Source organism: Bolinopsis microptera, chromosome 10 (assembly GCF_026151205.1).
Source record: "Bolinopsis microptera isolate Bmic1 chromosome 10, MBARI_Bmic_1.0, whole genome shotgun sequence".
NCBI classification, from domain to species: Eukaryota; Metazoa; Ctenophora; class Tentaculata; order Lobata; family Bolinopsidae; genus Bolinopsis; species Bolinopsis microptera.
This window is the reverse complement of record NC_087081.1, coordinates 10,756,958-10,772,906: the sequence shown is the minus strand read 5'-3', so window position 1 is coordinate 10,772,906 and position 15,949 is coordinate 10,756,958. Positions and strand designations below refer to the sequence as shown.

The 15,949-nt window shown below is 39.4% G+C and overlaps 1 protein-coding gene across 1 annotated transcript in view; it reads left to right on the top strand.

Annotated features, from left to right (window-relative positions):
• Positions 1-15,949, top strand: part of LOC134821613 (uncharacterized) — a 101,908-nt gene that overhangs the window by 76,383 nt on the left and 9,576 nt on the right. The window contains exons 7-9 of the mRNA XM_063832314.1: positions 12,345-12,543; positions 12,982-13,014; positions 13,097-13,960. Coding sequence (XP_063688384.1) covers positions 12,345-12,543; positions 12,982-13,014; positions 13,097-13,960 — 1,096 coding nt within the window. The remainder of the gene's footprint in view (positions 1-12,344; positions 12,544-12,981; positions 13,015-13,096; positions 13,961-15,949) is intronic.

The following is a 15,949-nucleotide window of genomic DNA, read 5'->3' as shown; positions in this document are numbered from 1 at the left end:
GAGACTATAGTGGCGTCACGTGAGGGAGTGTGACGTCACGAGGCCTCACCTTTTTAACCTGTGCAGACACAGGAAGACGTGTCTTATGATGAAGCTGAGGCAACGGTTCCTAAAGTGAATGGAGACTATAGATACTTTTGATGCGGAGCTGTGATGTGTTTTTAGATTATGGCATTATTTGTTTTTCAATACGTACTCTGTTTAATTTAAATGACTCTACTAGTTTAAATCATAAATGATAAGTAGCTTTATAATTGTTTATAATTTTATGAATTTTTAAATGGACGCATTTGCAAAAATCAGACGTGAGTCTGACGAATTTCTCTCTGCCTGGCTCTAAATGATATCACCATTAATCACCATTAATCACCACACTTTCCACCCCTCAAATCACCACCTCACCCTCTTCTCAACCCAGGTTCCCTCCTCCGGTTTGTCCCGGGCCGGAAGTCCGGTAAAAGTATCCTGATCCTAGCCGGGTACAGGTTCGCAGCAAACAGCAAACGTAGCCACAACGTCTCATACTGGCTGTGCTGCTCCTTCAGGGAGGGCTGTAAAGCTCGTGTAACTCTAAAGGACGGGAAGTTGATGTCGCCCTTGCCAGCACATAACCACGAGGTTCCCGTCCGGGCTGCCCAGTACGAGTGGAGGAAACCTGCCCCGGTTTGGGGGAGCCGGAGAACTATCACTGGTCCTACTGCGGGGTATCTTGTCAACAGATACCCCTATCAAGTAGCTGCTAGTTTGATGGATAGACCAATTGAGGGTACAGCATCTGTGTTGGGAAGTGGTGTCCGTTTCCCGGTGTCATCTGGTTCAAGTGTAGGTGAAGGAGTGGTGGTAGTTGGGAGAGCTGGCGGAGGAGGAGGTGGTTACTCTGATGCTGGCCATCCTGATCAAGGTAGTGGGGCACTGATTGGGGGACCTTCTAAACGCGGCAGGCCCAGAATCTGAGATTAAGTTGTCCAGTTTCTCGACTCATTTTCAGTCGTCATAGCTACAACACTTCATGAATTTTGACTGTTCTCTATCACTATGGGACCACCGAGTTTTATTATTCTCTTTATTTAAATATCCTATATTAATTAAACGGTTGTTATGTGTGGTATTTAGTTTAAATGTTTTAATGTTTTATTCACATTATCAATGCTGCTGTGCTGTTCAGCCGGCAAAAGGGGATTTATTATGTGTTCTATGTTTGTATGATATTCAAGTGTTTACTACTATTACTTAGTTTAATTAAAGAGTTTCCTTTGGTCAAATTAAGTTAACAAATTTATAGCAGTATTGAAATGATTTCAAATATCAGAAGAAATTGAACCGAAACTAAACTTTCTGATCCTCAATGATGCGCTCAAATGGACATCGTATTTACCACTTCCATCGATTAGTCCTGAAAATTGCTCACGAATAAGTATTTTAAGAGGACATTCTTTATTCAAAGGGGCACTTTCAGCTTAAGACACCTTTTAACGTTCACACGGCTTGTCAAATACAAAACAATAATTATTTTATCAATTATTTAATTTCCCTTCCTCTCAGATAACTACTTCTGTACGCGGTGTGACCGAGGGTTCCGCACTAACAAAAGGTTTCTCCTCCATACCATGTCCAAACACCTCAACATGAAGCCTTATCCCTGTGCCTACTGCAACCAGAGCTTCAACGACGAGAGCAACAGGAACCGGCACGTTAAGAAGTATTGCAAGAGGTTGAATGAATGGAAACGATTTGGTAGCGGTGGTGGTGGTGGTGGTGGTGGTGGTGGTGTTGGTGGTGGTGGTGGTGGTGGTGGCCTCGGCGGTGGTGGTGGTGGGGGTAGTGGAACGTGAATTGGACCTGGATAAAGTTTTGATAACTTTGTGTTGGCCAAATTAAATGAACCTTTAACTACAGACAGTGTTAAAAAACATTTTATAGATTATTTGATTAAATAGGGCTTGATTTATTAAATTCCTTGCTCTATTTTCTTATTTATGTTCATTGTTGTCAAATTTTACAAGGCCTTCTTTATTTGTTTGTTTTATATTCTGTATGTAAAACAATTTACAGTTTTACATTTTTCCTACTGATTTCCTATTAATTTAATATTTATAAATCATGAAAAAATTGTTGAGTCTTTGAAAACTCTTCTTAGAAGAAGAGGACTGAGTAAAGTCTTCATACTAGGAGATTTTAACCTGACCGGAGTTTCCTGGTCTACCCTGGCCAGCTCCTGTCCTATTGAGCAATCTTTTGTTGAATCTTTTGTTGATCTAGGCCTTCAACAATGTGTGTTAACACCTACCCACTGCAAAGGCAAAACGCTTGACCTATTGCTCACAAACTCTGTGTCAAATATTAATGACCTAATGGTAGGTGAGAGAGATAGTGCTTGCAAGTCTGACCACTTCCCCATCAATTTTAAGATCAACGTTAAAGTTGGTAGGAAGAAGCCAGTCAGGCGTATGTGCTATAACTTTAAGACTGTGAACTGGGAGAGGCTAAACCATGAACTCCGACACACGAATTGGGATGCATTGCTCAATGGCACAGAACCTGAAATTGGATGGAAAAAATTTAAGGACAAACTTTTTAATGTCACAGATAAATTTGTTAAAAAATGCTCTGTCAAGACTGATGGCCAAGATCCATGGTTTGACTCGGAGTGTTATGATGCATGGCGTAAGAAAGTGAGATTACATAAAGAAAGGCATAAAAGTGATAGAGCTGAAATTGCATTCTCCCTTGCTAGGAAAAATTTCAAAAATGTGGTTGCTCAAAAAATGAGGGAAACATTAAATGAATCTGATGATAGTGCTTTAATAACAAAAAAATTTTGGTCCTATGTCAAATCGAAGACAGCTAGTCAGCGTATCCCTGAGTTTGTAAGCCACAAAGGCACTGTCCGTAACTGCCCTGAAGACCAGGCCAACCTATTTAATGACTTTTTCTTCGAGCAGTTCTCTGAGGCATCAACTTATGACATAGATATAGATTACTCTAATGATTGGCGCTTTGATATTGAATTTGACCACAGAAGGGTTCGCAAAACCCTTTCCAATATTAATGCAAATAAAGCTTATGGACCTGATGGTATCCATGGGAAACTTTTGAAAAACTGTGCGGTTGGGCTCGCATACCCTATATCAATACTTTTTCATTCATGCTACAACATTGGGACACTACCAAGGGAGTGGAAACTGGGGCACATTGTACCAATATTCAAGAAAGGGGATAAACATGAGGTTTCAAATTATAGGCCAATTTCTCTTACATGCTTAATCACAAAAGTTCTTGAACGCATAATAAGAGATGAGTTATTGGCACTTACTAATGGCATGATCAATGACAAACAGCATGGTTTCCGAGCTGAGAGATCTTGTGCAACTAATCTTGTCGGACTGTGCGACAGCCTAGCGCTCTCACTGAATGAAAATATGAGAACAGATGTAGTCTACTTTGATTTTGCCAAAGCATTTGACTCGGTTAACCATGATCTTATATTATTTAAGCTAAAGAGCAAATTTGGTATTGATGGGAGGCTACTGAAATTCATCACTGATTATCTAAGAGACAGGCAACAACAGGTCTTGATAAGTGGCAAGTTTTCTTCTATGAGAAACGCCCAGTCTGGTGTACCTCAAGGGTCAATTTTGGGACCATTGCTGTTCATTATGTTCATTGATGATATATCAGTGGGGATTTCACCAGGCACACAACTGTCACTGTATGCCGATGATACTAAAATTTGGCGTAAGATTGTTTCGGAGTCTGATATCCTGCGACTGCAGAAGGACATTGATTATCTCCATGACTGGTCACTTTCTAATAAAATGAGATTTCATCCCGACAAATGTAAGGTCCTCACCGTCGCAGGAAGGATATCCGAAACAGTTTCCCTCCTTAGTGTCCTACCACTCTTTAACTTTGTATACTCCATGGGAAGAATCACACTTGACTATGTTGATCATGAAAAGGATCTGGGTGTAATTGTGACATCAAATCTCGATTGGAAAGATCAGTGCTCCAAAGTCCTTTCTAAGGCAAACCAAAAATTAGGCATGGCGAGAAGAAATTGTTATTTTGTCCAAGACGTAAATCGTCGTAGAGTACTGTATCTCACTTTAGTGAGGAGCCTATTTGAGCATTGCTCGGTTATATGGAGACCAGTCACAAAATCCCAGATAAGCAAGCTGGAGGGCCTCCAAAAGCGTGCTATTAAGTGGATTCTTCACGAGGAGTATATGAGTTATCCACCATCCACATACATTCAAAAATGCAGACAGCTGAAGATTATGCCGATTGAAGACCGCTTTGACTTCTTGGATCTCATCTTCTTCTTCAAAATTGTGAAGCAACATATACCTGTCACTTTACCCTCATATTTGCAACCATTTCAAGGCCACTCAAGGCTCAGAAATAGTCACATGGACTCTCTATGTTTTGTAAGCTCTATCTCACCTCGAGCAAGCTCCAACGCTTTTGCCAAGAATTTCTTCTATAGGACCCACACTAAGTGGAATCACATTCCTCTAGATATCCGTGAGATAGAGAGTATCACTGATTTTAAAAGTAAACTTTCCACTTACATGTGGGGGAAAATTATCCCGGTGGATTCGGACTCTGAACTTGACTATTCAATAGAAACAAATCCGTAAAATAGTTTATTCAAGATTATCTATTCTTGCTGTCTGCATTCACATATTTCTCAATTTCATCTCACAGCACAATATTTTATGAATTGATTGAATGGGTGTGTGATTTTGTTTAAAGTAACTTATTACAATTTTATAAGGGCCCATGCTTGTGCAGGAGCTGCATTTGCACTCAATATCTGTGTTTTGGTGACCCTCAGGTCCTTTGGTTACATACATTTTGTCCGAGACAATTTCAACTTTGACAATCCATGCTTAGAGGACAATATTATATTTAACTAATTCATTGTGTAAACTTGTATGTAATTGACTGATTTGAAAGATTTCAATAAAAAAACGTATTACCTTATCCTCTATTCGATTCATACAACGTGAAACACTGTAAGTGTACATTTATACTGTATCTTTTACAATTTGATCAATTACTTAATAAACAGAGTGTCCTTTGTTATTACAGTAATAGTAATGAAAATTAAAGTACCAAAAGGAAATTTGAAATGTTTTTCACGTAAGGTCAAACATTAAAAGGCGGTCCTATGAACATATGATCTTCATAACTTAATGAGCTGAAGAGCTACCAGAGCAAATGATTTAAACCTGCAAGAGCTAAGTTTGTTGGAAACATATCAGAACCAAAAAACCTTCACCCGCATTTAAGTTTCAACTGATTTATTCCATCATCTGACAAATCATTTCACATGAAATATTACGGCCAAGAAATACATTAAATGTATCTCCAAGAGCACTTCCTAATTGCGTCACCCCGTCACCATGTTCCTTTCAGAGGCACCACAGAGTCTCCGGCGACTCAACTGCTACGTCTGCGGCTGCTTCATCCCGGAAGAGTCCCTCCAGTTCCACATGGACACCCACCATTCGGAGGTGACCCGATACTCCTGTCCCTACTGTCCTCGCTCCTTTAGCTCCACAGGGAACCAGCGGAGACATAGCAGGGTGTGTTTTAGTCAACCTAAAGTTGCTGGGTTGGATCTTACTCCGTATAAGTGTCAGCACTGCACTAGGAGGTTTAGGGATGGGAGTCAGCGGAGGAGACATGAGAAGAGCTGTGTGGATAATTGTGAGAGGGAGTGTGACGTCACGTGAGGGAGTGTGACGTCACACTCCCTCACGTGACGTCACGAGGGCTCTCCTTTCTAGTGGCAGGAGGGCTCTCCTTTTTAATGGGTCCTGAGATGGTGAATATTTAAAATAATATTTTCTGCTAGGTTATGTTAATGTTTTTGTTTTTGTTTGTTTGTTCTGCTGTAGGCACAGGGGATACCCCATTACTGACCTCATATTAGTGATGTATGAATAGCCGAGCAATCTTTATTGTAATGTTCATATCCGATGCGATATTGAAATAGGTCCAAACCTCAAATGACCATCCGATCCCTGATAATTTTACCAATTTCTTTCAGTGACCCGATTTCTAAACAAAACCTACGACTGTTACTTCTGTAACAAGAGCTTTTCCAATGCCGGGAACAGGACCAGACACGCCAAGATATGTGACAAATCAGGAACAGTTCACAGACCTGCTTATTTCTGTAACTTCTGTGGACAAAACTTCAATGACAGGAGTAACCGGGACAGACATGTCAAGAGAAGCTGTAGAATGTTGAAGTTTGATCGATCTGATAGGAGCTAATCTGTTGGGGTTATAGCATTGATAGTTCAAGAAACAATTTTTTTTATTAGCTCAAAACATTTAAGTGTAGAATGGAAAAAACAAACGGATTTTTCTCATGTCTTTCTTATTTTATATCTTTCTCGTTTATCGTCTAACTTCAAGATGTTGTTCAAGGTCTTTCTTGAATAATGACTCACCCTGTTAATATTTGTTGCTTAATGATCAAGATGAATAATTATTTAACTCACTTCTTATTTACACATTGAATAGCGAGTATATTATGCTTAACCACTATTTATTATCGTATCATTAAAAGGCCTAATGATATGAAATCTACCTTTGATCGCCAGTATTGACCACAATGATTCCTTGACCACTCATTCCAGATCTCGCAGAGATATCTGATTTGCAACAGATGTCTTAATTATTTTCACACTGCAAATCCTCAATTTCAGACCAGGCCAGCTCCCCCTCTTGGCTCCTTGTCCCACACACACTCCGCCCTCCTGGCCCCCATCTTTGCTGTCATTGCAGGAAGAGTTTCAGTACCTATGGCAACATGAAGCGGCACTCCAAGATCTGCTTTCATCAGCCCAACGTGGCTGAGGTTGACTTGTACCCTTATCAGTGTGGTATTTGTGGATTGAGGTTCAATGATGAGAGTAACCGTAGATCGCATACTCGGAGGAAACATATTTAGGCAAGCCTCTGGACGATCTTGTGAAATAGTAAAGAAATGGAAGTACTGGTTCACCATTTTGTTCTGGTGTTGTTGAGATAGATTAGACCGACAGCCGCATGTTTATTTAGAGTTGGCTCTTGAAAATGTTATTTTATCATTATTTTACTGTCTGATTTTTCGCCAATTTACTTTTATTATTTAATTTTACCTAGTACAGTCAAAGTTGTTAAACTTGCACCATTTTAGCAGCGCAATTTCCATGTGTATTTGAAGCCACCGAACCTGTACAAAAGTTGACCACAATTAGATTATCGTTTGGCTTGTAACCACTACCCTTATCCATGATTGGACCATACTGCTACAATCAAGAAATACATCAATAGTTGATTCAGCCTAAATAAAGTACAATGTTCAAATTCCCATTGCTCACAGTCACACTCTCACCAGACTATGAGACTAGTAGTCTGTGTAATGAGTAATCTGACTACACATTCGATACCTTTCAGTCAGCACAATATCACGTGACCTTTCAGTCAGCACAATATCACGTGACCTTTCAGTCAGCAGACCCAGAGTACAAGCGCTCGGTAGCATAGTGTCTCAGACTGAACGTACCAGCTACACTCAACCAATTGTAGTAAACAAAAACGCAGCAATCCCCAATGCCCTTTGGAAGACCCTACCTGATAAAATGACTTCAGCTGAATACATGGGTTTAACCGAAGCTGAAGCGGTTGCTAAATACGCAAGAACGACCCGAGAAGGGCTCCTGTGCAAGTATTGCGGCAGGCAATTTAGCTGCGGGGGAAACAGGAACAGGCACTCTAAAGTGTGTGAGCTGCAACCCAATGCGGAGGGGGTGGATCTTAGACCATTCAAGTGTCAGTTCTGTGGAAAGGGGTTTAAAGATGAGAGCAATGCACGTGCACACACTCGCCGGGGCGTCTGTTTCCGTGGGGCAAAATAAGTGAACTTTTAACCAACAACTCTCAAAGATATTTAATGACTTTATTTAAACTGTTGAGTAACTGAAAGGTGTTTTGCTGATAGTATTTTGTTTAAATTTAATATGCCCTTATTAATAGACTGTTTTACTTGATTAAATTAAAGATCTGAATACGGTTATTTCCAAATGTGAAATGAGATTTCCCTCTCGAGCCCTAATCAACCTTTTAGTTTTGGCAAATTTCTGGAACAAATTACAATTATAAAATTTAAGAAAATAACTTCCAAAAATAAAGTCACAAAACCTCTCATTACAATTACAAAAAATAAGAAATTTAAGTTTAACCTCGTTCCAGTTTGCCAGTACTGCGGGAAGATATTCAACGGCGCTAACGGTACCTCCCAAGTGTGGCGTCACATAAACGCAGTCCACCTGAAACTGAAACCCTACAAGTGTCTCTATTGTGACCGTTCCTTCAGTGTGGCTAGTTCACGGAGGGGGCACATGATGAGGAGTCATCCTACCCAGTTCAATGAGGAGGATCTGAAGAGAGTGAAGAAACACAAGTTTATTAAGTTTAATTTTTGATATTATTGGATAGTTTTTAATCTTTATAAACTTGTTTGGACAGAAAATAATAGGAATATATTTTAAAGATAAGCGTGGTTTGATTAATTAGTTTACCGAAAATATTATTGAGTTGTTTTTTTTTTCCCTATTTGTTTACTTTTGCGTCAAACGCAGTAAATTATTTTAAATTTTAACCTTATTTTAAAGAGAAAATTGTATTTTATTTCTTTTCGCACAATTAATTTAATTCTGGCATCACAATTCGAAGCTCACCTCATATTTCAACAGCTCACCAATCAATTCGCCACGGTCACGAGGCTTATGCAATAATAAATGCAATAATCTAATAATAACAGTTAGCTCCGTCACTGATCAGCTTGTCACAGCAGTACATCAATCTGAGCAATCTGAATAGTGAATAAGCATTGTACAGTACCTGCAAGTTATCACGGGCACTATAGTTCTTATAGCGAGTATGTAACACGGCTACCCACGTGCAATGCTACCCACGTGCAATGCTACCCATGTGCAATGCTACCCACGTGCAATGCTACCCATGTGCAATCCTACCCACGTGCAATGCTACCCACAGTACTGCTCCGATCACAGCTCGGCGGCTATACAGATCTCATTTAAAGACAAATCCAGTGGATAATCGATTAAATCGGATATGGCTATAGAATTTGGGCTCTTGTACTTTGTAGGCGGTTGATATCCACTAGGGTGTTAAAATACTTCTTTTGTTGAGTTGAGTTACCAGTGGGACTGAGGTAGACAAATCTGCAGCAAATTAAGTTCTATTATAAGTCCGCACCGCGAATAATAAATATCCAATATATACCAGGTCCTCGCCCAAGCAATGGCCATCAAAATGAGGCTTCAAATTAATATTAGTCCGCCTTTAAGTCGCATCAACTTGTTTGTGAATTTATCTTTAAGCGACACAATATTTCCTTGCTCACCAGCTCTCCTCCCGTAGGTGTCTGTGAGCACTGCGGCAAATCATTCTCTGGACCCAGTACCCGGACACGGCTGTGGAGACATATAAACTCCGTCCACCTCAAGCTCAAACCTTATGACTGTCCGTACTGTGAGAAGAACTTCACTCAGTCTGGTAGCAGGAGACAGCACATCCTGAAGAGACATCCTCAGTTCGATCCTTCTCCACGGCTGACTAAACTTAATGTTATCAATCGTTATCAAGACATTAGTCATCAGAACAAGCCGCAGTGAGTTCTGACCAAACTGCTGAGATTGATGAGGAAGATGAGAAGTGTTTGGAGTTAGAAAACTTGAAGACTTTTTCCTGATGGACTTTTTTTGTTTTTATATTTCTTGGAAGAAATTTTATGTTTTATATTGTTCTCGGCTCTGAGTGTTTAGTTTATGTTTTGCAAAGCAGCTGTTAATGTTGTTTAAATATGTGTACAAGTTATTTAACCCTATTGTTTACTGGCTTACAGATAATCTTGATGCGCACAGACTTCACCCTGATAATAACAAATAAATAACGGCCACAACTTTGTGGTGATCCTTAACTTGAATCTCAAAGCAGGCACAGTAAGCTGTGGGTTATGTGGCAAGAGTTTCCGTGGCAGCAACGCTAACACTCAAGTTTGGCGACATATCAACGGAGTCCATCGCAAGCTCAAGCCCTACAACTGCCTCTATTGCGAGAAGAAATTCTCCACATCTGGAAACAGGAAGGCTCACATGGCTAGGAAACATCAGACGGAATTCAATCCTGAACATTTGGTCGGACTCAAGAAACAACAAGTCATAAACTTTAATTCTAACGATCCTCGCTGATACGTTCATGTGTATTATTATTCATTCTCCGGTGTATAAACAATCTCTCCAACCCCGAGTATATATACATTTTACACGTAAAATATATAGCTGTCATGTCTTTGATTAAGCTGGCGATCAATTATATTACTTATTAAATTAATAATAAGTTATTGGCTAACCGATAAGAGTAAAGTGGTAACGATAGTTTTTAAAAGCGTAGTAGTTTATTGTCATTTCAATCATGCTCATTACTAAATTTTCCATCCAAATTCCGCCGAATAGCAATTTTCCGCCAAACTTTAAGAGCTATAAAAATACCATTTTTGGAGGTCTAGAAAAATAAAAATCCTGAACATCACTGATTCTGTGCTATTATTGGTTACTTCATTAACATGTGAATTGTGAACGTAGTGTTGATTTTCATGAAACTTCTTTTAGTAGCCAGTATCGGCTGTGGATACTGCAACAAACGTTTCCGGGGTTCCCAAGCAAAAACTAACGTTTGGCGGCACGTGAACGCGGTGCATCTCAAACTAAAACCCTACAAATGCCTCTATTGCGAGAAGAGATTCTCTCAGTCTGGAAATAGGAAGGAACATATGGCTAAGATGCATGCGGAGGAGTTTGATCCCAGACATTTGGATGGGCTGAAGAGACAAACAATAATAAGGGATCCTTCACAGATTACGTAATCAATGACGGGGAGAAAGGGGGTTTCTAAATGATTACGCTGGTGTGATTTCAACACAATATCTTGTTGTTTTGGGTTAGAAATTGGCTGAAAGTGATAACGTAGTATGTGAACGAACTCTTAACAGCAATTATGTAATGCCCAGCAGTTTTAGCGCTCTTGTTTGTTACATTTTAATTGATAAACAATTTTAAATTCGCCGGCCAAATGCTCACTTCAATTTTATAGTTTACGCTTTGTAATTTTTCTTTAAGATAATGTTTTAAACTTTCCTTTAAGTTGATGTTCAAACCGTTTGTTTAAAAAATCAGTGTTTTTGCCACGATTTTTAAGACAACTTTTTTCCCTCTAAGTAAATTGTGACGGCGGTTTTCTCTAATCTGGTTTAAGAACATGTAATTGTATCATGTATGCCATCAAGGAAAATTAATACGGATTACCATGATAATATGTTAAGATCTAAAGAATAAAACATTGATCGCACAACTTAACTAAACTTCAACTCACCCAAATCTTATCACACATTCACTGATTTACTCCTTAGCCGACCACCTGCACTCCTCCGCTCCCGCTGCTCCTCCTCCTGACACTCTACAACGTCTCCCTCCACCCATCCTACCACAGCTCCAGGGTGGTTTCATCAGGTGTCCTATTGAGGACTGCTGCCAGATCTTCCGGCGCCCCTGGGCTCTGAATCGCCACATGGACATTATACACCGGAGACGCCCTACTTCTCTGCAAACTCAGAACCCGGGACCGGGTAAAGGGACCCGGTATTGCCCGCTCAGGTGTCACTTTTGTTCTATGACCTTCATGACCCGAGCTGAGCTGCAGAGGCATGTTGTGTCTCGCCACGTTAGTGATCGGCGAGGTTAGGGTCAAGGATGCAAAACATGGGACTCGAGACACTGTGTCACATCCTACCTCCTACACTTACCTGAACTTACCAACGTTGGTCATTATTCTGAAATAGACTCTGAACTCTTGGACTGATGCACATCATGATGTAGATGAAGCCTTGAACAATGCGCTGAAAGTATGCGCTTTTTGCTGGGCACTGAATAACGTCATTTCAATTAAATTCGTGCTATCCTGACGCTGCTGCTCAGACTCAAAGCATTTTTATAATGCATGATTATGTTTATACCATATTTGTACTTAACTATTATTCGTGGGATTTTTTGTGTCTGGAGATTACTAAATTATGAAGTAGTTTTTAAAAAGTGAGATAATGTCTTGAAATGGTGAGTTAATGAGTGATAAACAAGTAGATGGAACGTTAATACCCCTATATTTCACAATCACACCTTCTCAAACTACTCATTTAGTATCTCAAAGTTGATCTAAAGTTGATCTAAAATTGACCACAAGTTGACCTACTCTCAAACCTCCAGTCTCATACGTGCCGGGAAGGAAGTCCTGCAAACAGAACGTGCTATACAAGGGTCACCGGTACACGCTAGACAAGCGCAGAAACGACAGAGCCTACTGGAAATGTGTCCACAAGCCCTGCTCTGCTAGGATTACTGTTCACGGGAACAATGTGTTGAACGCTTCACCCCACATACCACACCCATCTACTGCCCATCCCAAGTTTGTTAAATAAAATATATAAAGCATAGCATTGCATCGTTTTGTTTACCCCAATTCGTTTAAGTTGAGTGGTGTGATTTACGACTTTAGAGCGAGTTTTGCCTTATTCTCTTATTTTATAGTTGATCTCACTATTTTGAGCACATCTGTTTAGCTAACTGCTCTCCCTTTAATCTTTATTTATAGTTTTTCTCATGTTCACAATATATCTGAGTTGATCGTGTTGTAGGACTGCAGACGGTTTGTTTTAGTGTTTAAGTAAATCATTGCTTATTTGGGCGATTAAAAATATTAATCACTTATTTTATTTCAAATTTCTATTATATATTTAAATAAATTAAAATGTGATCGTATTACTTGGTTTAGCAATAGTATGAATAATATTGAAAACTGGTGTAAAGTACAAACAACTATGTGACAGCCTACAGTTTTTTAAAGGAAATTCATATTCTACGGCGAGACTATTGGTGAATATTCAAATGATAACGAAATATAACACCCCTAAATTTAACTTCACAACAAACGCACAACGAATCCCTATTAAATTCATAACCCATCTTGTTTCAGTTGGAGAATTGGTTTCACGCCAGCAACACTTACAAGCTTTCTACCTTCTTCCGCTGCAGACCCTTGAAAACCAAACCCTTGAAAACCAGACCCTTGAAAAGCAGACCCTTGATAAACCCATCCCGCCTGCTAAACCTCCTCAAGGGCTCACCCTACACAGCTACCTACACGAGTTCCAGGTTGCGTTGGAGAGTGGAGAGGAGGTTCCCACAGTTCCCCTCGAGTGTTCCTCTTTTCAGCAGGTCTTCCCACAGCCCGCTGACATCTCTAGGAATCAGCTGGACTTTGTCCTGAAACAAGTAGTGCTCCAAACCAAGGATAATATGGACACCCTGGCAAGGTTCGTGTCGTCCATCCCCCAGGAGTTGTCTGGGGTAACTGAGTACCTGCTGGCTGCTAAAGTCATGGTGAGTTTCAACAGCAAGAACTATCTGGACGTGTTCGACATCCTGGAGTCCAACAACTTCACTGAAATCCCGTGGGAGCCCCTTCAGAGGCTATGGTTTGAAGCTAGATACGACTACGAGACCGTGGTAAAGGGAAGGAAACTGGGAGCAGTGGACAAGTACCGTGTCAGGAAGAAGTACCCCCTCCCTGTCAGCATATCAGATGGGAGTGGGTCCTGTCTGTTCGGGGTCAACAGAGATCTGTTTACTCCGCAGGTCCGGAGGATACTGTGGGATCATTACCACAGGGAAAAGTTTCCGGATACTACTCTCAAGATCATCATTGCTAAACAGTCCGGGTTAACGTTTGCGCAGGTCAACAATTGGTTCAAGAACAGGAGGCAGAGGGACAGGATGGCCATGAATAAAAAGAGGATGGTTAATTATAATAAGATTGGATTATAGTTGGACGGGTGATCTTAGGAAGGACACAGGAGGAATAATGTTGAGAACCATTTACGAATTCCTTGGTTGTAACGGAGAACTATTTACGAATTCCTTGGTTGTAACGGATTCCTTGGTTGTAACGGAGAACCATTTACGAATTCCTTGGTTGTACGGAGAACCATTTACGAATTCCTTGGTTGTACGGAGAACCATTTACGAATTCCTCGGTTGTACGGAGAACAATTTATGAATTCCTTGGTTGTAACGGATTCCTTGGTTGCAACGAAGAATCATTTACGAATTCCTTGGTTGTAACGGACTTGCATGTATCTGATTTCATTTATTAGTACCCCGCATGAACATTATATCTTGATTCTGACTCCGAGTCTATTGTTTAGCTATTCTCCCTGATTGTGCTGTGATTAAGATATAGCATGCTGGATAAATATTTTAGAAATTTGCAGTGTTAGCTTTTTCCTAAAAAGAACAAACTGTTCTGCGTCTCAGTATTTCAACAATCCAAATTATTGCCGATTGAGTATATTAATTTAATGGGTTAAATTCAATGATTTTAAATTTAATAATGAATTGCATTTGAATGATAGTTTTTAATTAAAAGTTTTTGTTTGTTTTAAAACAGCACAAAAATCATCGGGCTTGTTTTATTAGCATTATTTTTTATGTTTTTATGGAGATGCTAAGTGTTTATTTTATAAACTTTTATCACAATAGAATCGTATTCTACTATATCCTTACTTGTTCGTGGCCTTCTGAAGTCTTATTTTTATATGAAGATCTTTAAAGTTTTATTAGGTGCTGGAAATGTTTTACAGATTTTAGACCGATAATTCAAATGATTCTGTAAAATATGAAAATCACAATGTTTTGAAGCAAATATGTTATAGCTTAACATGGGTAGGCACTAGTTTATTTAAGTTTATAAAGTATAGACTAACTATTGATCAATAATAACAATTATCTCTTAAATTATAATGGATTAATATGATATTTAGTAGTTTGGACATTTAATTTATAAAATCAAACTTGTCCCTTTTCAATTGTCCTCCCTAAACTTCTGCCACCTAATGGCCACATGAAGCTTCCAGAAATAATGATAACGGTATATCAGATTACGGGAACAAAGCCAGTACAAAATCAATATTATTAGTAGAATAGCGAGCCATTAATTTCACTAGCAGGAACCCGTATAATATAACCCTAAACGGTGTCAAGACTCAAAATACTAAAATAATTATTACCTATTTAATCGGCGTTTTTGACACCACTTGGGGGCCCAAATTTTCGGCTCTAAAATCATTATTCCTTGGCCAATTTTTTATTTTTTCATGCCGATTTGAAGGCCATTAAAGCATTTGACCCAGCCAAAAAAGTTCCAGTTGTATATCTTTTACGGTTTTTGCGGAAAGTCGCGTTAAAGTTGATGCCGTGGTGTCAGTAAAATGGCACAGATATATATATATATATCGTCTCGCTTTATATATAGTAAGATGCAGTTAATACACCAATACCATCCAATTACAACGTTCCCTGTCACCAGTATTTTGTATAACCCACTATAACTGTAACCACAGTAACCAGCCCAGTGTAGCCTGTAACTCCGACCATGTAACTATAGTAACTTTAGTAACTTTAGTAACTACAGTAACTACAGTAACTTTAGTAACTTTAGTAACCATAGTAACTTTAGTAACTATAGTAACCATAGTAACTTTAGTTACTATAGTTACCATGGTAACCATGGTAACCATAGTAACCATAGTAACCTTAGTAACCAGCTCCGTGTCCACAGTGACTCACTCTCCGTGTGATATTTGTGGTCGGCTGATTGTACGAACACAGCTGAAAAGGCACAAGGACACAGTCCATCTCAGACTGAGACCCTACATTTGCTTCTTTTGTGAGAAAAAGTTCGGAACAAGTGGCCAGAGAAGAAAACATATGAAGAGCTTCCATTTGGTAAATCAGTAGTTAATTAAACTATCAAT